This window comes from Pseudochaenichthys georgianus, unplaced genomic scaffold, assembly GCF_902827115.2.
Source record: "Pseudochaenichthys georgianus unplaced genomic scaffold, fPseGeo1.2 scaffold_439_arrow_ctg1, whole genome shotgun sequence".
NCBI classification, from domain to species: Eukaryota; Metazoa; Chordata; class Actinopteri; order Perciformes; family Channichthyidae; genus Pseudochaenichthys; species Pseudochaenichthys georgianus.
In genome coordinates, this window is record NW_027263004.1 from 119563 (window position 1) to 143678 (window position 24116).

Here is a 24116-nt window from a genome sequence, read left to right on the forward strand (position 1 = left end):
CCTGACATTATCCTCTCCAGACTAAGCGTTGGAGAGGATATTAAAGGTTTCACTTGGTTTCACTGAGAGGGTTCGAAGTGTTCCCCTAATGTGAGGCTTTCCTTGTTCCTGCCTTCCTTCGGTTTTTGAGCTGGACACAATCAACCCTTTTATATTTCATTTCATTTTGATTTGTCCCGCTCAAGGTACGCAAAACCAAGTGAAACACGTCTCTACCAAAACACCATTGAGCGAAAAGGAGCAGGGAGAAGAATAAAATGTTATATGACCTGCCCCTTTTTAAAAAACCTAAATAAATACAAATAGATGGTCTGCCCTTCATAATAAAAGAATGTTCCCAGCCAAACATAACAGTGTCTTAGGATACTAAGAGAAACACAAACAATACTTATTTCCCACTTGACGGTTAACGGAATGAAACAAAACAACAACGAACACCAAATATATGAACGTTTATGTGAAGGTGAATCTGGATTGATCTGTTTTGCAAACCCAGATTTTGCAAGAAGGAAGAACTGTTCAAAATAAGAAATTCTTTAAAAATGTAGGGATTCTTGCAGATTTTTCTGATATTTTACAACCGATTTGAGCCAATATACGCACATATTTCTTTCCATTTGCAAACTAATTGTAGAAAAACATCACGTTTCTCATGAAGGGGCATTAGCATTGATACAAAAATGAAATCAATTAAAACATTTTCTAACATTTAATTTAAAAATAATCCTAAAATTGCATCAAAGTCTAATTTAATCTAAATTAATCTAATACGCCTGCTGTTTTTATTCATAGCCCACTGGCAGACATTAAACACCATGCTTTCAGAAGGTTCTCAATAGGCGCGTTCACACCGCAGTGCTTTTCCCACTTTAGTTCCGATATAGTTCCGAAATGTTGCGTTCACACCAAAAAAGGGACTTTCGTGGGAGAGAAAAAGGTTCCTGTGTCTGATTGGCTGGGCGGATTGCAAACCACGCCCGTTAAACTCCCAAAAAGTTTTGTGAAGCCGCCATTTTATTATCCTCGCATTAGCATTATTAGCATTAGCCCAGCGCAGAAACGCAGAGAGATTAACTTATGGCAACACAAAATAAAACATGGGAGCGGTGGAGATGAGGAGGTGTCGGCGTTCTGGCGATTTACTCGGAAGGCTTCAGTGGAAGCTGCTGGGACTCCCAGCAGCTTCCACTGAAGCCTTCCCCAACTCCGGGGACTTCCTGCCGGGGACTTCGGGCGGCAGTATTCGCCGTGAAGTGGTTTGCGGCCTGCCAGTAAACCCGAAGCAGAAGAAGAAGAAGAAGTGACGTCAGCGGCTTCATTTGCCTAATCCTCCCTCAGGGACTTTTTCCGGTGTGAACGCGATCTGTACTTAGTTCATGAGAACTAAAGAGTCCTCATGAACTAAGTTCTCATGAACCTTTGTGGGAAAAGTACTGCGGTGTGAAAGCGCCTAATCACTTTCCAAACAAAACAGAAACATCCGTCCTACTTTAAAACCCTTGGATTACCAGTGTTTTACCACACATTTATAATTGGAGGACATTTTCACTTCTGTCCGATATTTCATTTGAAATCCCTTATCTTCCAATAGCGCTGACATGCCGATATCAGTCTGCATCCCGACTGCAAGTAGCAGCAACAGAACTGTGGAGGATGGATAGGAAGTCCCAATTACCAGCTGTGAAAGAGCTCTCTCTCAAACAGTAAAGATTTGTTCATCGGTATTTCCAGTATTGATGAACATTGTTGCTTTTGTGCCTCTTTAAACCCATCTCACTCAAGTTGAGTCTGTATCCGGCCTGTGAGGGTCTCCTGTGTCCGAGGAGGATCAGCTGTGTGGACTTTAGATCATTATCAGTGTTGGAAGAAAGGAAAGGAGGAAGGAGAAGCGTAGGAGGATTGGACCTGATGAACTGGCAGAGGAGAGTCCCTTGTTGATGTTTTAGCTGTTTGTTCGTTACAAGAAAAAGCACATTTTGTTCATTTGAAACATATCGGGACCGTAAACGTGTGCTTGCTTCTTTATTTAATACCTTTTATGTCCCACCCCCACTGTCCCCTTGTAGATGTCCCTTCTGTGGTGCACTTTCTGGACCGTCTTCTTACGGGCTTTACGGCCACGGTGAGGTTGTACTGTTCTTAAGTACAGCACTCGAGTAAATATACTATATTATAATTATTATTTTAGCAGCACTTACTACAGAACAACACTTTTAAAATAACTCCGTTTACTATTTACCGTACTTTTCGGACTATAAAGCGCACCTGCATATGAGCCGCAGCAGCTACATTGTCCGTCTGTCTTGCTCTCGTTCTGTCTCTCGGTTCCACTTTTACTTTGGCGCGCTACCTGTCTCACTCTTTTCCAATATGGTCTAGCTGCGGCCGCGGCCAGTACACGGCGGTACACGATGGTACACGACACGCCCACCTGACACGACACTACGGTGGCTGAGAGGCACCACCGTTAAAAGCGAATTGACGAGATTTACATCATACAGCCCTTGTAGTATAAACATTGATTTTAATTTCTTACAGTAGGAGAGGTTTTGGGGTTTAGGAGGGAGGAAGGAAGATTAGGATTAGGTAAAAAGGTAGGGAGTGGTTAGGGTTAGGATAGGGGGGGAAGGGAACTGCTACCCGGGAACGTTCATACTGGGTAGTTTATTTAGTTTAAAAAAAATTATCCAACGAGTTAGAGACCACAAAGAAAGTGTAGTACCGCCGTTTGGCCACAAGACTCCGGCGCACTCCTGGGGGCTTGGTTCAACCTCCACTGTCCGCGGCCGCAGCTAGACCCTTCTCAGCCACCGTAGTGTTGTGTCAGGTGGGCGTGTCGTGTACCGCCGTGTACTGGCCGCGGCCGCAGCTAGACCCTTCTCCTGGAGCCCGCCGCTTAAAGGTGGCGGGCGCGGACCGGTCCTAGAGCCCATAGAGTTAAAGGTGGTTAATTGTACCTGTAAAATCCATAGATTTAGGAGGTCCCCTAGTGGCCGTTAGCTGTACAACAAAAATGGGGAAAAAAGTCGCGGCTTATAGTCCGAAAAGTACGGTACTACTGGCTGATACTTAAATACTTTATCATTTACGGTTTTGTTATTTTTGTATAGTTATTATGCATACATGTTCATTTGATTTCTGACACGTGCAATGCCTTGTTTACATGCTGCTTGTTTACATGCTGCTTGTTTACATGCTGCTTGTTCCACTTCATTCTTAAAGTACAGCACCCTATCTAAGCGACCTTGTGTGTGTACCTATTTAATTGTAATATGATTAACGTGTGCTTTATTTAATACCTCTTATGTCTCACCCTTAATGTCCCTCCTGTAAGTAAGAGTGTGATGGTTTCATCTATTTCTACATCTTGAGTAAAACTAACATTTTAAATGTCAACAAACTCCACTTTGCTCATTAAAATGGTTAAGCGTAAAACATCACGCCAATATTTGATACTTTTCTGTTCCAAGCGTAGGCTTTGGCAATCCATACGAGTCGGCGTTCAGCCTTTCAAGAAAAACCTTCTCACTGCCGTCGATACCCTTTTCTCTCCGGGAGAGAAAGGGAGAATAAACTCCAGATCGCTTTGATCCCGACTGGAGAAGAAATCTCAACTTATGGAAGAATCCAAAGTTGATTTAATGAAAGTGTTGTCTCGGTTCACCTGATGAATCATGGTATTGAACGTTTTGTTTTATTCCGTGAACAGATCAAGCAGACCTTTATTGCCTAATTCAAAAAACCTTAATAGATAATTTGTGGTATAAAACATTGTTAGAAATAACAAATGAACCGTTTATCCGTGATATCAACGTGACGCGAGGGCAGAACGTTGATCAGACGGGAAAGGAAGAATACATCTGTAGCTTCGATGTTTCAGGATGGAAACATTTGAACATTTAGGCCAATTTCTAGGAAATTCCCCTCCGTGTGGGAATATATGGTGTGTGTGTGTGTGTGTGTGTGTGAGTCTGTGTGTGTGTCTGTGTGTGTGTGTGTGCGTGTGTGTGTGTATGTGTGTGTGTGTGTGTGTGCGTGTGTGTGTGTGAGTGCGTGTGTGTGTGAGTCTGTGTGTGTGTGTGTGTGTGTGAGTCTGTGTGTGTGTGTGAGTCTGTGTGTGTGTGAGAGTCTGTGTGTGTGTGTGTGTGTGAGTCTGTGTGTGTGTGTGTGTGTGTGAATCTCAGTGGACTTCTCCACTAAAGTGGCTCATTATCTCGCACACTGTGATCATTAGAGAGGTGTCTCTGGAGAAAACACACACTCACGGGGACACAGACACAGACACACACACACACACACACACACACACACACACACACACACACACACACACACACACACACACACACACACACACACACACACACACACACACACACACACACACACACACACACACACACACACACACACACACACACACACACACACACACACACACACACACACACGCACACACAGATGTGATCCCATCGATTTCCCTTAAGGGAACCCTGTTCTACCGTCCACTGATGACCCGTGACTAAGTGACACATCTAATGGTTATTTCATATAATACTCAGTGCGTAATAACAACAACACAGAGCGGCTCGTGAGCTGTGAACACAGTGACAGCCGGAGAGTTGGCGATTAGAATACGTTTTGAGCAGATTACGATTTTTATGGACTTTTAATTCAAATCTTTGTCAATATTATGATTTTCTTAATATAATAACAATCAAACTAAGTAAGCCTTCTTTTCTGACAAGGTCAGTAAATATCTTCTCTATTGTTCCGTTAACTCTTTGGTGTTTTAACTTTTCTGAGCGCAAAAACAACAACGTGTCTTTCTATGAAGGCTTTCACCCACGTTAGGAATTAGTAGAGCAGATTACATACAGGATGTACCTTCATTTACTTCCTAGAGACTTAACTAAAGAGACCTACCTGTGTGGAGTCATATCTCACTGCAAAGTACATCTTCTGTGTGTGTGTGTGTGTGTGTGTGTGAGTGAGAGAGAGAGAGAGAGAGAGTGTGTGTGGGGGGTTTCTAGGCTATTAGGCTCCTGACTGAGGTGGGCCGGAGATAAGCTGTGCTGCTGTTCCCCTTTGCCGGAGCCAAGATAAGGCGTGTGTGTGTGGGGCCTTGTATTACTATCCTTGTGGGGACCTACATCTGTTTACATAGTCACGTGTGGGGACTCACCTCCCTTATGGGGACAAAATGGAGTTCCCCATGGGAATCATTAATTTTAGGGTGAAGACTTGGTTAAGGTTAGGATAAGTCTCCAGGAAATGCATGTAAGTCAATGTAAGGTCCCCTGAAGTGATGTATACATGGTATGTGTGTGTGTGTGAGAGAGAGAGAGAGTGTATGAGAGTCTATGTACAATCTTCTATATGTGTGTGAAGCTTTTGTGTCTGTAACCTTTAAGTTTCTGATCAAAATCTTGTCTGGATTTTGTATTCATACGGACATTTGTGTAGCATTTATTTTTTCAATCAGTCAAATAAAAAAGCTGAATGCGAAGATATTCAGCTTTTTCTCATACGATCAAAGAACTGAACTTATTTGGGTATGTTATTTATTTCGGGTGTATTTCAAAGTGAATTCACATGCTATGAACGTCCACAAAGTCTCTCCAGGAAGCACATCTATCAATATGAGAATGCATATATGAAGAGTGTATTTTGTGTGTGTGTGTGTGTGTGTTTCCTCAGTCCATTGGCTGACTTTATCCCACAGTGCTCTTATTTCGCTACCTGTGCCTGCTATTGATTCCTTCTCAGCAGCGTTCACCCTGATGTCCCGTCTGTGTGGAGCTACACTGAGCCTCCTCTCTCGATACCTGCTGGCTCCGTCTTTCTCACAGTTGCTTGCGTTTCACTTTTATTTAATCAGAGTCCAGCTGTATTCCAAAACTCTTCCCTGAGTTGCCATCGTCACCCTTTTATCTGAGCTCTGTGCAGCCTTTGGTCACGCTGGATTTCTGTCTCTACTTTACTTCTCCTCTCGCTTCCTGTCTCCAGCCTCAGTGTGTGTGTCCAGGTCAGGGATGGGCAAAAAAAAAACAACGTAATTCATTTAAAAAGATACCGTTCGTTCGGCAGCCAAATACCGCAAAATAATCGGTGCCAAACTGTCACGGACCCTGCCGTGTTATCTATGATTACTGCGCTTTTCATTCATAATTCCAGCGGGAGGGAGGGGGAGCGGCGCTGAGGAACAGCAGAGTGCGAGTTTCATTCCACTGTTTAATAACCTGTTCAACACAAACAGGCCACTTGTAACAATTAAATAACATTTCTATGAACTGATATTTGTTTAGCGAGCTTCGAGGATGTTCCCTGAAAGATTGAAAAATGTCAATGAAGATGTCAGACTTAGGTTGTTAATAATTACATACAATACATGGAATGTGTGTGTTCCAAGTGATTCTGCGGCCCCCTGGTGGCCAGTACATACATTACATGACATTACATTTAGCTGACGCTTTTATCCAAAGCGACTTACAATAAGTACATTCGACCAGGAAGACACAACCTTGAAGAAAACTGAATCATAAAGTACATCAGGTTTCATAGAGCCAAGCATTTCATGTGCTACTCAACTGGCTTCAGATAAGCCAGTCCTTTATTAGTATATAAGTGCTTTGTTAGCAGTTCTCTCGCTCGAAGTGGAGTCGAAAGAGATGAGTTTTCAGTCTGCGCCGGAAGGTGTGTGAGCTTTCTGCTGTCCTGATGTCAACGGGGAGCTCGTTCCACCAGTACGTACATTGTGTGGCCCCCACCACCATCCAAGTTGCCCACCCTTGCTCTCGGTGTTGCAGCACGCTGGAAGAGAGCAGTTTCCCAAGCACCACAAAGACAGATAACTCCGACTGGTGTGGGAACCTGATTAGTTCATGTTTAGGCCTCAGAAGTGGAGCTTTGCCCTGCAGTAGTGGAAAGAAACAATAAGCAACGAATAGGGGAGATTTTGACAGGGTAGTTTTCTAATAAAAGGAATAGTGTTTGTATTCGTGTGCACACAGGCGTAGTTCTGACTGCCAGAGTCTTCGTCTTCTTCTTCTTCTTCTTCTTCTTCTTCTTCTTCTTCTTCTTCTTCTTCTTCTTCTTCTTCTTCTTCTTCTTCTTCTTCTTCTTCTTCTTCTTCTTCTTCTTCTTCTTCTTCTTCTTCTTCTTCTTCTTCTTCTTCTTCTTCTTCGTGCGTGACTCACTCACTCACTCTTGAATGTGTGACAATAATTAAATAAAATGGAAATCCCTGGCTCTTGCCTCGGCTGGTAATGTGTTTATTATATAGATCTGCGGCTACCTGTGCATTGTTTTCCTCACACGGCGGTGACACATGGCGCTACAGAGGAAAGCACAAAGTGCATAATTGGCAGAAACGCAGCGTTATAATTGGTTGTCAGAAGAGTTGTCCCCCGCTGTGTGTGCCATCAACTTGTCACAGTATCTACGTCTGAGTAAACGGGCTGTCTCTTTTGTCTTTGTGCGTCGGCAGCTCTGTGTGTGTTGCAGTCGAGTGAAGAGCAGGCCCCCGTCCCGCAGAATAAATCCATGGAGGACATCGAGGAGCTGGCCGCCAGCTACGAGCGCAAACTCATAGAGGTGAGCGATGCCTTTTTGTGTAACGCTTTGTTGTGTATTCGTTTGGAAAAAGTAAAAGTTCTTGAGGGTTGTGAATATTTGGCAGTTTTTAAGTGCACTCACAGCACTTAAATGAACATATCATCATATTGGGAAATGTTTTAACTCACTTTGTTGCTTGAAGTTAGATGATGTGTTTGCATACAGATTTGAAGCAGGGGAAAACAGCTAGTGGAACTCCGAGAAGGTTTTCAATGTTTTCTTCGGCCTGATTACTGAAAAGGATATCTTCCATCTGCATTTCACTCCTTGCATCTCTTTGTGTTATGTGTGAACAATGCCTATAGCCGCGTTCACACTGCGGTACTTTTCCCACAAAGGTTCATGCGAACTTAGTTCTTGATCGCGTTCACACCAAAAAGAGCCGGTACTAAAAGTAGTTCATGCGAACCTTTTTACCCCCTCGAAAGTCCCTGCTAGAGAGCAGGGACTTTCGAGCGGCTCTTTTTTGAGAAAAGAGCTATATGTCTGATTGGCTGGGCGAATTGCAAACCACGCCCCGTAAAACTCCCAAAAAGTTTTGTGAAGCCGCCATTTTATTATCCTCGCATTAGCATTATTAGCATTAGCATTATTAGCATTAGCATTAGCCCAGCGCAGAAACGCAGAGAGACTAACTTATGGCAACACAAAATAAAACATGGGAGCGGTGGAGATGAGGAGGTGTCGGCGTTCTGGCGATTTACTCGGAAGGCTTCAGTAGAAGCTGCTGGGAGTCCCAGCAGCTTCTACTGAAGCCTTCCCCAACTCCGGGGACTTCCGGCCGGGGACTTTGGGCGGCAGTATACGCCGTGAAGTGGTTTGCGGCCTGCCAGTAAACCCAAAGCAGAAGAGGAAGAAGTGACGTCAGCGGCTTCATTTGCCTAATCCTCCCCCAGGGACTTTTTCTGGTGTGAACGCGATCTGTACTTAGTTCATGCGAACTCTTTAGTTCGCATGAACTAAGTTCGCATGAACCTTTGTGGGAAAAGTACCGCAGTGTGAACGCGGCTATTGAGTACTTAAACCCTCAGCCTCTGATCCACAATGCAAGAAATGATGTTGAGGAAAACAATGTTGTTTGTTTGCAGTCATTTCATTTGTCTGTGGTAACGATTGATTGATGTCAGTGAGCCACCTGGAGCTTGAGAAGTACCTCAATTAGCACAAAACAACACATTAAAAGAAAGAAGGCGTTTTGGTCTGTTGAGGGCCGTGAAGGGACATTGAGCACTACTTTCTGCAGCTGCTGATTCAAACCTCTTATCAGCAACTAGAGATGTTCTCAGGGCAGGTTTTACTGTGGTTGCATTGCACGATGAAGACCTTTTATAACTGGACGTTCTGCATGACGGACGGACAATAGGAGGTGTCCCGTGGGAACCGTCCAATGAGAAAGTAGGTTTAACATTAATAAGAAATAATTCCCACAGTGTGCCAAACTTTTTATTTTTTTTTATTTTAGTTTGTATTGAGTCAGGCACAATGAGTTTACATTTATACAGTCAATATTTGTCCCTTTCCCCCCCTCCCCTCCCGGTCCTAGCTAGTAAAGTAAAGTAAATAAATAGATACATATATAGGTAAAAATAAAGTAATGTAAAATATAATATTAAAAGAAAATTAATAGATAAGGAAATAAAGAATAATAACAATAATACATGTATCCATATACTCACATATGTATACCCACATATACACATACACATATATACACGTACATACATACATGAAAAAAAAAACACATACATTCGTAGTTCCCCCCTTTCTTCTTAATTTAGTTTAAGTTTAATTTTCTTTCACTTATGTATGCGCATGTATGTGTGGTGCATTTTGAATGGTGCTTACTTATTCATTTTTCCATTTTCTTTTGTCATTCTCCATTGGGTTCTCACAGAGTCACTGTCTGATGAATTAAATCTGCCTGTGATGCAGGACGAAGGATTTTCTCATCCCTGATATGTAACAAGTTTTATCGCCGAAATATTGTAAAATGGCTCGGCTAAACCACACAGAAGAGGGAACCGTTTTAAGGCGGAATTGCTCCAAAAACGAGGTCCTTTCTGTTTTTCTAACCACTTTCCCATAACTTGTTTGGCCTAAACGTCTCTCACTGTGCATATGGACATTCAAACATGTTTAATTAAAAAACATAGCTCAAGAAACACCATCTAACTTCATAAAAACTGTGAAAGGCTGACTTTATTTGATGATTTTACAACAGTCATTAGTATTTAAGCGCTTTTAGCAAGATATTTCACTAGAATAAAAATGCTAAATAAGCACTTAAAGGATCTTGGCTTGTCGGTCATGATCGTTTTTTTTTGTGAACGGACAAATGTTGTTCCACTTTAAATATTGCGTCAGGGTGGCTGTGGCTCAGTGGAGAGTGTGCTGGACTTCGAATCACGGGGTAGCAAGTTCGAGTCCCACTGCAGTCAGCATGTCGTTGTGTCCCTGGGACAAATTGCTCCTGTGGGGATTGTCCACAGTATTGAGTATGTGAGTCACTTTGGATAAAAGCATCTAACAAATGACATGTAATGTATAGTAACGCATCAGCAGGGAAATGTGGGACGGAATGATCTCCTTTCCTTTGGTAAAGCACGGTCCAGTATATCCTCTGCTAAATGAGATAACAAAGGAAGCATTGAAGCCCCTTTCCTATTATTTAGAGAACTTGAGCAGCTTTCATCCTGGCTGCCACTTCTTCTGGGTCATTTCCCTCCCTAAGGAACCTTATAAAAACAGAACAGATATGTCTTGCAACATGAGAGACAGCATGTGGTCAACTTGTCCACCACTCATTTTTCCACCCATCTGGGAGTTGCCTTAATATTCTGCATATGTCTGCAAGCCTTCAGTGTCAGCAGCACCACTGACGGTCCAGATGTGAAGATTCACAGATTTACATGAGCAGCTGTCAGCTGTCTCGCCTCTGAGACAAATATCCGACTCACCAAGTTATTGATTTTTGAAAATGTCACATCGAGTCTCGTTGGACACATAGAGGCCTGCCAGACACAAATAGATATTGGACAGGGCTCAGCCATAATCAACCTGGGAAACACTGTGACCTAGTTCAGCTTCAATACGACGATGCTAATGCAACTTATTGACTTTGACTTTGTTTATATTTGAGAACAATCCCAAGGTGCTCAATGCTCTTTTCCTCCTCTTCTGGTCATGTTTTCTGCTCGGCTGTGCACAGGGCAGTAAATAGTTTTTGGAAAAGAGATCTAAATGAACACTCAGTAATCCCTTTGACACGGGCCGTGACTTTGGCTTTTCGTTAAGCGTGTCATGATCTGAGTTTTTAGTTAATCAGTTTCCCTTATTTTGTATTAGTATTCTCACCCTGTGTAATGTCTGGCTTATGTACGGTACACTTCACCAGATGTGCGAGTGGGTATTCTCAATTTAAAGGGGACCTATCATGCAAAATGCTCTTTTTTATGTCTTTTATCTATAAATATGTGTCCCCGGTGTGTCAGGGAACTCACACAGCGTCAGAAAATAAAACCCTTTCTCTTTTACTCCGCACCCAACTCTTTTAAAAACGGGGGTACAACGAGCGGATACAGATTTACTGCCGATATGACGTAATTTCGGATGGTGGACCCACAGAAAGTTGCTATCAGAAACAATGCCTGACGTGTTTTGGACTTAATCTGGTCTTTGTTTACATTAGCGAGCCTTGCTAACACTCAGAGCTAACCTGTACTGGAGAGCACATGTGTTTTTAAAAAGCAGGAAATAAAAAAAGAACTCACCTTGTGATAAACCCGCAAGAGAAAAAGCTTTTGAGCTCCATACTGTTTCAGAAAGAATCCTTGATGTGGTTTAGAACCGGATGGCGTTTTATCACAGCAGAATTTAACTTTATCTCCGGTAGAATTCTGATCAGGCATTAGCTCCGCCTCCTCTTTTCTTTTTTAAGCTAACGACCCAAAATCCGTGTTTCTCTAACAGGGCTGCAAAAGAGGAGTTTGAGCAGAATGAGGCACGGCTACAACGGGGGATCGGTTTGGTATCTTAAGCAAAAAACCTACAATATATTTTTCCAATGTAGCATGATCGGTCCACTTTAATCTTCCTGGTTGTCTAGTCTAAGTGGATTTTAAAAGCTGTCACAGTAAGAGGCCAGTTGAAATGTGTCCCAAAAGGCCTGAAAAATGAAAGGAGAGACATGAAATCATAAAAAGTGTTAATGAGTGAAAGGCTGACCGGGATAAAAACAAAGAGGGAAGAAAGACAATTCGAGGGGATGAAGGCGTAAGCATTTTAATCTTCAGCTTTATTGCGTGTTGGTTTTCATTCTCTGTGAGTAATAAAAACAAATTACATAATCCAGTTTACATGTCCACCGAGGTTTCTGCAGAAATGCGTGTCACTGATCTGTGGCTCCAGTGAAGGAGGTGGGCAGGAAGTGATGTAACATCGCCTGAACAATGCATACAAGCTGCTGAAGATACAGCACAGAAACACCTCACTGAACCTGAAGATCACTCGCACTCACCAGCATGTGACCGTTTTTAATTAAATGTAAATTCAATTATGAAACTAAAAATGATAACAGCATGGATTTGGCATTTGGTATTTATTATTATTGTGTACCCTTTGTTATCCCCGTTTAAAAAGTATTCCACATTATTTTCTGATGGAGAAAACTAATGTTTGTTGACTACAGCTGACTTTAAATTGACCGGACTTCTTTCTGCGGACTGATATGAATGCACGTAGTCCCTTGATCCTTCTTAGCAATGGGCTGTTCTCCTTAGCAACGGTCTGCTCTCTTTAGCAATAGTCTGTTCTCTTCAGCAACGCTCTATTCTCTTTAGCAATGGTCTGTTTTCCTTAGCAACAGTCTGTTCTCCTTAGCAATGGTCTTTTCTCCTTAGCAATAGTCTGTTCTCCTTAGCAACAGTCTGTTCTCCTTTGCAACGGTCTGCTCTCTTAGTAACGGTCTGTTCTACTTAGCAACGGTCTGTTCTCCTTAGCAACTTGCTGTTCTCCTTAGCAACGGTCTGCTCTCTTTAGCAATAGTCTGTTCTCTTCAGCAACGCTCTATTCTCTTTAGCAATGGTCTGTTTTCCTTAGCAACAGTCTGTTCTCCTTAGCAATGGTCTGCTCTCTTTAGCAATGGTCTGTTCTCCTTAGCAACAGTCTTTTCTCTTTAGCAATGGTCTGTTCTCCTTAGCAACAGTCTGTTCTACTTAGCAACGGTCTGTTCTCCTTAGCAACTTGCTGTTCTCCTTAGCAATAGTCTGTTCTCTTTAGCAATGGTTTGTTCTCCTTAGCAACAGTATGTTCTCCTTAGCAACGGTCTGGTCTACTTACTTAGCAACAATCTTTTCTCCTTAGCAACAGTCTGTTCTACTTAGCAACAGTCTGTTCTACTTAGCAACGGTCTGTTCTCTTTAGCAATGGTCTGTTCTCCTTAGTAACGGTCTGTTCTCCTTAGCAGCAGGCTGTTGTTTAGCGAAAAATAAACAACCTGTGGAATGTCCAAATTGACCAATCAGAATGGAGTATTCAACAAAGCTGTATATGGACAATTAAGGGTGTCATAGATATATTGTCACTGTCTTTCAGCTGTTAGAATACCTTTCTAAAATAACAAGAGCAGCCGAAGTGAAGCTGGAGATAATGAAAGAGGGAATCCTAGAGAAGGATTTTCAGCTCTGTAAATCTATGAAACAGAGATGAAGGTAAACTCTCCTCAGGCACTTCACAATTGTTTACATTGTTAACTGTTACCAGCTACCTAATAACTTTTTGACATCAATTAGCAGGTTATACAAAGTAATAATGTGTTTAATTTTTTTAATAGATTCAGGCAAAAGGTGGCAAAGGTGTTATTATGTACTTTTTCTATTCGAAGGTTGGACATAGATAGAGATATAGATACCTGTTACCGTAGTACAAACACATTCTATAGACAATTACGGCAACGATCCAACAGAATTGCTTTATGAGATAACATCAATGAGCAAACTATACTGGTTTGTTATTGGTCCATTTGGCTCTGTTGCATTGCTTTAATGTTTCAACAATAAAACAATCTGGAAGACATGCACTAATGGGGTTTCTAAAAGGCATTTGCTGTTGTAAAACAATCCTATCAAACCTGTGAAGAGGCATCATGTGAGTCATTAGGAAGCACCTCTTGTTTACATTCAAAAGGCAGGTCCTTGCTCTTGAAATTGGGGCCTTGTTACATTAGTGCTGTACACTGAGTCTTCTGTTGCTTAAAGGCCGGATCATCCTAACCCAGATGCAGCAGACTGGCATCCATTAAACAAACAACTCTATTAGAAGTCTTGTAACTGTGCAGTTCAAATTACTGCAGATCTTTTTTGTTTTGTTTTCCCATGGTGTATTTTTATATCTGCCGTGTTGTATTGATAAGGAGAGGGAGCTTCTGGAGGAGAGATATGGGTCGAAACCTCCAGTGGGATCAGGGATTCTCCCTTTGATCCACCAGCTCATTAATTAACCATAAACAACATCAAGAACACGAACAACAATTACAAGCCAGAAACTCCAAGTCTCCGCTGTTCGGAGAGTAGATGCTGTTAAAAAAAAGAATATTCGCGATATGCCTGTATGATGCCCGTTGTCTTCGCTGTGTAATACAAGTGACTGTGACCCTTAAAAAGACACAATACTGCATAATGCATGCTACTCCTCTCAGGTTGAAGCAGGTGAATCTGTTTGAAGTGAGCACAAGAGACTTTTTAGGCCTTATCAAATTATCTTTTCACTTGAATTATTGTAAGTAAATAGAATGATTTGATAGGACTCTGTTTCAGGTCAAATGTGTACTAATAAAGGGCTGGCTTACCTAAAGCCAGTTGAGTAGCACTTGAAATGTTTTTGCTCTATGAAGCCTGATGTACTTATGTGATTCTGTTTTCTTCAAGGTTGTATTTTGTTGGTCGAACGCACTTATTGTACGTCGCTTTGGATAAAAGCGTCAGCTAAATGTAATGTAATGTGTGGGCATGTGGATGAATCTAAAAGACCCACACTAGAGTAGAATCATCACACCAGCATTACATCTTAATGTTCCGGGTATATAGCTTTAAACATGTGTATGTATATTAAAGATATCATCCACTTTCTGTATTGAGCCCAGCAGGGATCAACTCCCGGCAGTATGTAAGGTTTAAAAGTGTGTTCACAACAAGGTAACAACTTCCTTTCTTGTTTGTTTTACCAGCTTTGTAGTCCGTTTGCTATAAGCCCCACAACTTTGGATCGCTGTAAATCAGTCAATTTTCCCACACAAAACGTGTATTTTGAAATGAATAAGTCCTTGAGTTCAGAAAAGGGCACCTGCCTGTTTCTTGCCCACCAGTGATACATGTGTAACTTGCAGTAGATTTGATCAGCTCTAGCTCGTTGGCTGATTAAGCTAACGCTAGATCTGTTGACTCTTTCTCTGGCTGACTTCTTAATGTCTCCTGGTCACGATGCATAATTGATAAGCAAAGTCTTTTCTTTAAGGCCTGAGCAGCCACTGGGACAGAGGAAGCTCTTCTTGGAAACACACCATGTGACATAGCCTTCCCTGTATTTTCACATCAATAATGTTTCCAGCTTACTCGTGTTTAACTTGATAAGATACTTCAACATTGAGGCTAAAGCTGTAAACAGGAAATGTTGAATAAAAAAGCAGCATTCTTCTTGCATTGCAGCGTAGAGCTTATAAATTATTAATTTCATTCAGTCTGGCCGCTAAATTATGTTAGCTATAGTTAGCTAGCTAAATACACTAAGGTTATCGCAATTTATTTGTTGAAAAAACTGCCTCTGGCGGACTTTCTAATGTCTCTAGCTAAAGCTAATCTGACAAACAAGTATCATTTGTAATTAAAGGATCTCCTTTACTCTGGTTTGCCTCTAAGAAAGTCAATCCTTCTTTTTGTATCTGGAGGAATATGCGGATCTGTTAAACATGGAGCCTTTCTTTAAGGCCTGAGCGGGTCATAGTAAAGCTCTTCTTGGAAACATACTATGAGACATGAGCCGCTTTCACACCAAGTACTTTGCCGTACTTAGTGCCCCGGCACTTAGTGCCCCCCCATGGCACTAAGTACAGATCGCGTTCACACCGGAATAAGTTGTTAACCAAAAATCGTTTTAAAAATGTGCTATATAAATAAAACCTGATTTGATTTGAAGTTCCCTGAGGGAAGATTACGCAAATGAGCCGCTGACGTCACTTCTTCTTCTTCTGCTTTGGGTTTACTGGCAGGCCGCAAACCACTTCACGGCGTATACTGCCGCCCAAAGTCCCCGGCCGGAAGTCCCCGGAGTTGGGGACTGGCTTCAGTAGAAGCTGCTGGGAGTCCCAGCAGCTTCTACTGAAGCCTTCCGAGTAAATCGCCAGAACGCCGACACCTCCTCATCTCCACCGCTCCTTTTTTTTTTTGTGTTGCCATAAGTTATTCTCTCTCCGTTGGTGCGTGGGGCTAATGCTAATGCTAATGCCAGCAAACAATGGCGGCTTCACAAAACTTTTCAGAGTTTTACGGGCCGTGGTTTGCAATCCGCCCAGCCAATAGAAATTGGTACTTGTTTCCCCAGGAGAGTACCACCTCTCAGCACGTCAGCAGGCACTAAACATGGGGGTAAAAGTTCTCATGAACTAAGTACTCTTTTTGGTGTGAACGGAAAATAAAGGGTACTAACGGAACTAAACGGAAAAAGTGCGGGGAAAAGTACTCCGGTGTGAACGCGCCTATGGCCTTCACTGTGGGCCTCTTATCCCATAAATAATGTCTCCACTTAACTCACTTATACCTTGACGTCTACATACCGGATAACATGCTCCAACATTGAGCAGCGTATAACTTATGTATTTCATTCAGTTTTACTGCTTTGTTTACATATTCTTTCGGTTTGTATTTTCAAACTGTATTTTGGGTAACATGGGCCAACCAAGAATATCATCCAGGGCTCACAGAGGGAAAATACTACCGTAGATAATACACTGTATACAATGTAATATAGACATTTTTACATATGAATTGTTGTTATACAGTATCTTTTAGTACAATGTGGATGTTTTGCTCTATTTATTTTGTTTATATAAATATTTTTCTTTACATTCGTTGCTTTATTTGTATTTTTAATGTATTTAATTGTATTCTAAAGTTGAGCAACAGGTTTTTTTAATTGTTGTTGTTTTTTTGAATATTTGTTCTAAGCCCACAAACTGATATATTGATTTAGTGATGTGCTCCTTGTTTAGTGTTTGGAAATGTTCCTTGTGCGCACACTTGCCCACGGATTTTGATCAACCTTTGCGAAGGTGCGCCACATTTATTTTCTCAAGATAATCAGACCAGACTTTTTGGAGAGCGTGTTAAAGAGACAGGTGCCTAAATGGAGCGTGGGTGATTTAAAGTATTCAAGCAGACAGTATTGTTTGAACATTAAAGCATGTAAACCACGGCAGAACCAAAAGAAACGTTAGCTCTGATAAGACAGGACTGTTCAACTAACCTATTCCTGATCTTTCGGCATCATGGAAGCAGGTTCATTCACAAATAAGTGAAAACATGTGCTACCATTTATCCATAGCTAGCCGACTGTCATTTCACACGCTATCTTCACACGAGCAAAGTCCCGTCAGTGTATATTAAAATGCAGACGCCTGATGCTGACTACTTTCCCAATGTAAACCTAATCTTAATCCGTCCCAACACTTCTGGCACCCGCAGCCCGGCAGAACATGCACTAAGAGAGGGCTTTAGTTCCTCACTGTTCATCCGGGTGTGATGACAGCACCCCGGAATTAAAGCTGACAGACTCGACTTTAACATTGTCCTCGCTGCTGCCTTTCAAAGTGATATTACTGCTCCCCCAAAGAAACATGTGTGATCCACGCGCTGGTGGAGCTCTCTGTGGTGCAGCGGTGACAAAGAGCTCCAGATTTAGCCTCTTTTTATAAACCATTTCTGTCTCTTTCTATTGGTCCATCTGCCGCTCTCATGCGCTCTCACACGTCCTAACTCATCTCTCTTTGTATCTCTTCTTTCACCTCGGCGCAGAGTGGACAGCACAGCTTGTGATGTCTATATCGGGCCTTTCTCACCCTCTTTTATCTATCTTGTTTTCCGTCTCTCAGCCGTGCGTCTTCCTGCAGCAGCTGTGTTGAAGTGAGTCAGAAACGCACGGATAGAGACGCGCTACTTTTAGATTTACACAGCCGCCCAGAATTGGCTGTTTTCCGGGTGACGTTTCGCCCAGTTTAAAGGTCCGCTATTACACTGTCTTTCATCGATGTATTATAGGTGTCCTTGGTTGCTGATTGGCTAATGGTTACTCAAGACAACACATCGTTATGACATCATAAAGTGGCCAAAATCTGATCAGCTCATTTTCAGACAGGTTTTTATAGAAATGGATCAAAAAGAGAGAGAATCTTTGTTCCTGAAACTTTCAGAGTCTCTTTCCACAGAGGGGACACATGTTGATGTAGAAGAGACATGAAGAAGAGGGGACACATGTTGATGTAGAAGAGACATGAAGAAGAGGGGACACATGTTGATGTAGAAGAGACATGAAGAAGAGGGGACACATGTTGATGTAGAAGAGACATGAAGAAGAGCGGACACATGTTGATGTAGAAGAGACATGAAGAAGAGGGGACACATGTTGATGTAGAAGAGACATGGAGAAGAGGGGACACATGTTGATGTAGAAGAGACATGAAAAAGTGGATTTTGCATAATAGGGGACCTTTAAAATGTTAAAATGAACTGTTGATGCCCTGCGACTGGCCGTCTGCCAGGAATGAAAAAAGATGTTCCTTTAAGTTATGATGTCCCTGCCCCATGGGCGCGGGAAGGGGGGTGCTGAGGGCGCTGCAGCACCCCCTAGCGGCGGGCAGGGGGTGCGGAGCTCCCCTGTCTGAATTATTATTTGACGGTTATTGCTGCTCCCGCTGTGCATAATCTGTGTAATATGTAGCCAATAAATTCCACATTGTTAGCTACAATTCTGTAGCCCCAGACAATTCTACCTCAATAATATAATACATTAAACGTGCTTTACGTGAACCTCATCATGACACTAGAGAGGACGGCAGGACTGTAATTTCCCGTGTTCAGTGAATGCAACAGAGGCAAGACACCAGACCAATCAGAAAGTTGCATGGAAATAAAAGTGTGCTTGTGTCATTCAAGCTCGGCTCTGTGTGTGTGTGTGTGTGTGTGTGTGTGTGTGTGTGTGTGTGTGTGTGTGTGTGTGCGTGTGTGCGCGTGCGTGCGGACATAGCGCATTTAGTGTGTGTGAGAGAGAGAGAGAGAGAGAGAGAGAGAGAGGGACCGGTGCCAGCAGCAGGGACCGTGTTGTTAGCATCTGGTTAGCTAACTGCGCTAACGGACATACGGAGCTGTTGGTTCCACAACAAGCTGGAGGAGAGCTCTCCGCTCAGACTGAGAGGCTCAGGTGAGCTAAAGGACTCTCTGAGTGTTTAGATAGTTAACTTTAGTCTAAGTTATCTCAGTGGGTCTCAAACGGTTTGGTCACAAATTATTCAAAAGATTATTTCCGCGGCACACCTATGGCACCACCACATACCACATATGATCATTATCGTTATAAACATAATAAGAGAATAAAGGAAAAACAGTTATGAAATACTATATGGCAGTAAAACAAGAATACAGTTGGAAAGGGGAGTGATTTGTAAAATATCCATAAAGAAAAAGAACATCTGCTTCCAGTTCTGTTTCATCTGGGTGTTGAGATGTATCCATAGATCTCTTCATGTTGCTCTCAAAGTGCACCAGATTGATGCTTTCAACTTTCAAATCTTCCCGGGGGAGCATGCCCCGGATCCCCCTAGAGGAGGTGAGGACCCCCCTAGAGGAGGTGAGGACCCCCCTAGAGGAGGTGAGGTCCGCTCCACACTGGCAAAAATAGCACTCTACCCCTGCCTTTATGTCGTGAGCTGATTATCGAGCCTTCATCGTAACAGTCGCGGTGTACTGTGTGTTTGCGTGTGGGGAGTGCTTTTGTGCGTCCTCTATAGTGCCCGTAATAGTGTTCACTGGAGTCCAGCACCTCAGCACCCCCACTCAAAAGACCTTCCCGCGCCTCTGCCCTGCCCACTATGAAAAGGTCTCAGTTGTAATACTAGCACTAACAACCACCTGCCATTAGTCTTTCTGAAACACCACAGAACCTGATACCCCATGCGGTCTTTTGGGAAACACTGCAGTTGAATTGGAAAGGAGACAAACCCCTGGATTACATTTTGAAGAAGTATTTTTCATCAGAAAGAATGAAATACGGTTTGTACTGCATTGAGGGGAGCATGTGGAAGCAGAATGATGGACTGATATGTAAGACTGAAGGAAAAGGTTTATCATTTCATCTGGGATTTTGCAGCTTTGTGCCATTTCTTTCATTGGTGGGTTCATTGATGAAAACGCATTTAACTATAACAGTAATATTGATGCTAACGAAGCTCATGGGATTCATTCTGCATGTCATCCCTTCTTTTTTAATACACTTTCTCGGTTTCTTAACTTTTAGATACCAGCAACAATATCTAAAAATGTATCGTGGGGAGATCATTAATAACGTTTGTATCTATGCTAATCAATGACTATGCTCAAGGACATCTCATGGTTAACAGTTATTTCATAGTTTCTAAATGAATCCAGCCATTTTTTTTTTTTTAACTGTTTATTTTCATTTGAACAAATCAAGACAAGAGCATAGGCGGCGCATGAGGCTCATGTTTGGGAAGGCTAAATAACATTTTTTACCTGACGCTGGCCGCCTCCGCCTATAGAAACTCAGTGAAAGCACCGCCTGCTGACCAATCAGAGCCATATCTCCTTCTCTGAGTCAGCTTCTCGAGCCGCATCTGGCCGTGCAACACTTACATTGTCACATAGGCTACTGTATGCAAGTATTATTTTAAGCAACACATTAGGTCGACGAAACACTCAACTCAAATGTAATTAAAGTCAGATCCACTCGTGTCTAGATGGGGCAGTGATATCATAAAACTGTTGTACGCTTTCAAACACTCAGTAGTTTATTTATTAACCAGTTATATTCTCCTTGCAGGTGCAACTATGTGGCTTGTATCCTGGATTATATGTTTAAGTCATGGACGTTTAAAGTTCACATTTGTCTAATATTAGTTTACTTTTCATTAATGAAGTATGACGCTGCGCTGTCAGTACACTTGTCCCAGATACGGCTCTGACTTGTCCCTGTTTGTGATTGGTCAAATGTAGCTAACCCCGCCCCTTTCACGTGAACGCTCTCAGCTGGAGAGAGAAACCCTGGCTTGATTTACCGAGTTGATAACCAGCGTCGTCGGACCGCTTAGCGAGATCTCGTTTGTTAGGGTTAGTTAAGATAACTCAAACATATCCAGGGTCTGTTGAACTTGCTTGTACAGGGCACAGGTGGCCTACAGCACCCGCCGCCCCTGGACAAGAGATATCCTGACATAGGTCGTTTTCATTCAAATGACAGATGGTTACATGACAAAGCAAAGTATAATTAATAATTAAATAAAGCAAATCTAGTATAAATTGAAATAATTAAGTAAATAATATAAATAAATACAAACTGGGAAATAAAAATAAATAAATAAAGTAAAATCAAATAAATACTAAAGAAAGCATTTTACACAGGGACTGACATCGTTGGCACAGCAGGATCAGATACACAGGGACTTGTTCCATCGTATTCATCTACAGTTCGGTTCATTTTCAACAGCCCTCTTCAACCAGCGATACATCCAGCATTTCAACAATAGCCTAAAAATAAGCCTTACATAGTCTGTCGCAGTATCAGAAATCTTTTATTAACCCGCAGCGGACTATTTACTGCGTTACAGCTGCAACGCTACAATGCAGGTAAAAAGCAAAAGACCATCGAGTTGACTTGCATATTAAATAAAAAGGTAGTTCATTTTAAAAGGCATTTTTCATAATAAAAAAACTGACATCTAAAGAAAAGTGAGGTCTAAGTTTGAGCCAGGGTATCTGCAGATTATTCCATACCAGACTTGTTGAATTTAGGCGTGAAACGAGAAGAATAATTCATCAACGCCATCTCGCCGTAAGGGAGCCTGGAGGGACAATTGAGTGAGATTGACCTCTGCTTCGTTTGGGAGGAAGAAGGAGACACCTGAGTGTTTGGGAGAATATACAAGTGCTGTGTTTATCAAACCGTACATTAGTTTCTCTTCCTGTTGCTGCGTGTGTTTTGTTCTTTAAACACAGAACCATGCCGTGTTGAGTTCATGCATTTCTATTGGCTTATCACCATAGCAGCGAATACAAAAGACACACAACTACTTTCTGTCTGTAACCTCCAATTTCCTCTTATCGTCCAACTCTTGTTGTCCTTTTGAACTTTTACGTGTTTTCATATTCTCCTCCTTCTCCTGACCTAATTTCTCCTCGGCATAATATTTCCAGTCTAAATAAGGTTACTGGGTTTTGGGTCAGTTGTAATAACTCCTTTTTTTAGAGGGGCTCAACCGAGCCAGGGTTTTCTTAGCCTTTCTATCCAGGCCATTTGAGTTTGGTGCAGCTTATATCAGATCATAAACCGAGAGGAAGAGGCACAAAGAGATTCTGTAAAGATGGCAGAGGAGGAGTGTGAGGCGTTGTGTGTGCAGGAGGAGATAGTGTGTGTGTGTGTGTGTGTGTTAGCGGAGATGGCTCCAGCAGTGCGACAGTTGCATCAAACTAAACCCTGCAGGCCACAGTAAGCGTCTGATAGAAAACAACTATTTGCTTCGCTGCTCTGCTGTCATATCGGGTACACATTTGTTTTTGCAGCCATATATAAAACATGGAATCCTCTTTGCTATGCAGCTGGTGTTGTGTGGGGGACATTTTATCTTTCTTCAATATATGATTTGTTCTGTTGGTTCAACAAAATAAAATGTGGCTTTCTATTTGTTTTTTATTGGCACATGAAATACACAATACCCATGTGTCTTTATTACTTAGCGTAACTACGGTAGAAAGCTACGTCTACTGCAGAGCATACCATAAGTTCATACAATGTGTCATTATTAATCATGTGGGGTCGGATCTTTCACACCGTAGACAACTACATTTAAGAAGAGAAATGGCCATTAAAAAAGAGTTAAGTTTTCTTAGCTTACGAAATCTAGGCATCAAATTGTCCTTAAAGACTATGGGATTCGTCATTTTAAGAACACCGGTTTGACCAATTCTGTGATTTAAGGACACCTAAAGAATCTGACGGAGCCTCTCCGCTCACACAGGGGTCAAATAGGGACGGAAAGAGCAGGCTGGTTGATCACAGGCGTTTATTAGCTCCAAACAAAGTATACACGGGTCTCCAACGTTGGTCCTTTGGCGACCTTCCAGGATCCCGCCTACGGCAAAACAGCCCAGAACCAGAACCAGAACACGACATGCTTTTACTCCGGCACTGATTACCTGATTCCGATCAGCTGTCTGGCCTCCGGTCGAGCCACTCCCTTCACTCCAGCAGCCGGCGCCCTAACCACACCCCGCTGCCACACTGACGCAGACTTTCCTTACGATCTTTCTGTAGAATAAATAAAAAAAACGTGAGGAAAATATTGGTCATTGCTGGAGATTCTACTTGTGGCGATTGCACGTATGCTTCAAAATCTTAAAGGTGGTTTAAATATGTGGAGATAATCCTGTGGAACAAAGCGTATCGTCTTCATAAATATGTGTTTGTGCCGCAGAGAATATTTCTGCTATAAATCAATGGAAGCATCTCATTGGCTTATCTGGTTTGGCCTTCGAACAATATCAATGTATTGCTCCCATGACCGTTGATGATGAGTGTGTCTGTGTGATCACTCCTGAGAAGCAGGTGACAATTTGTAAGGTTGCCTCTGTGTGAATGTGCGTTAATGGATACAACTTTAAGTGCTTTGAGGGGTCGTAAAGACTGAAACAAGCGCTGCATAAATGCGGTCCATTTACTATTTAATACCATTTCCATGAGCTCAACAGGTATGGAAAAGGAAACGTGTAAACATGTTGCCGATTTAAAAATGTTCACCATATTCTGTTCACTTCAGCTTCAGATCAGTAACAGTGGGACGCTGTGTGGAGCTCCATGTCTGACAGTACTAGTGTCGACCCACTGTGTCCCAAAGCAGACTCCATCGTCCGGTCAGCTTGAGTTTCGCTGTCGGGTTCATTGGGATGTTTTTATAGTTTCACCCTGAAGGCTTTTCAACTTGAAACCGCAGCGGCTTGAAGCTTTTCCTGTAAGGAATGAAATCATCCCTCTCGCCTGTTATTATTTGTCTGACATGATATGTGGATCCCTTTTTAAAGTCAGTCGTTTGTTACCTTTGTGTTTTTTGTGTGTCTTTGTTGTTTAGATGAGCCGTTATACTCCACATAACTCGTTCTGACTGTGCCCCTAAGCTGCACCTTCAGCTGTCTCCACAACAAATTCATACCGCTCTGATCTCTCTTTTCCTC

At 42.3% G+C, this 24116-nt stretch overlaps 1 protein-coding gene across 1 annotated transcript in view; it reads left to right on the forward strand.

Annotated features, from left to right (window-relative positions):
• The window catches only part of snx29 (sorting nexin 29), a 205000-nt gene that overhangs the window by 102138 nt on the left and 78746 nt on the right, over positions 1 to 24116 (forward strand). The window contains exon 15 of the mRNA XM_034078507.2: positions 7490 to 7596. Coding sequence (XP_033934398.1) covers positions 7490 to 7596 — 107 coding nt within the window. The remainder of the gene's footprint in view (positions 1 to 7489; positions 7597 to 24116) is intronic.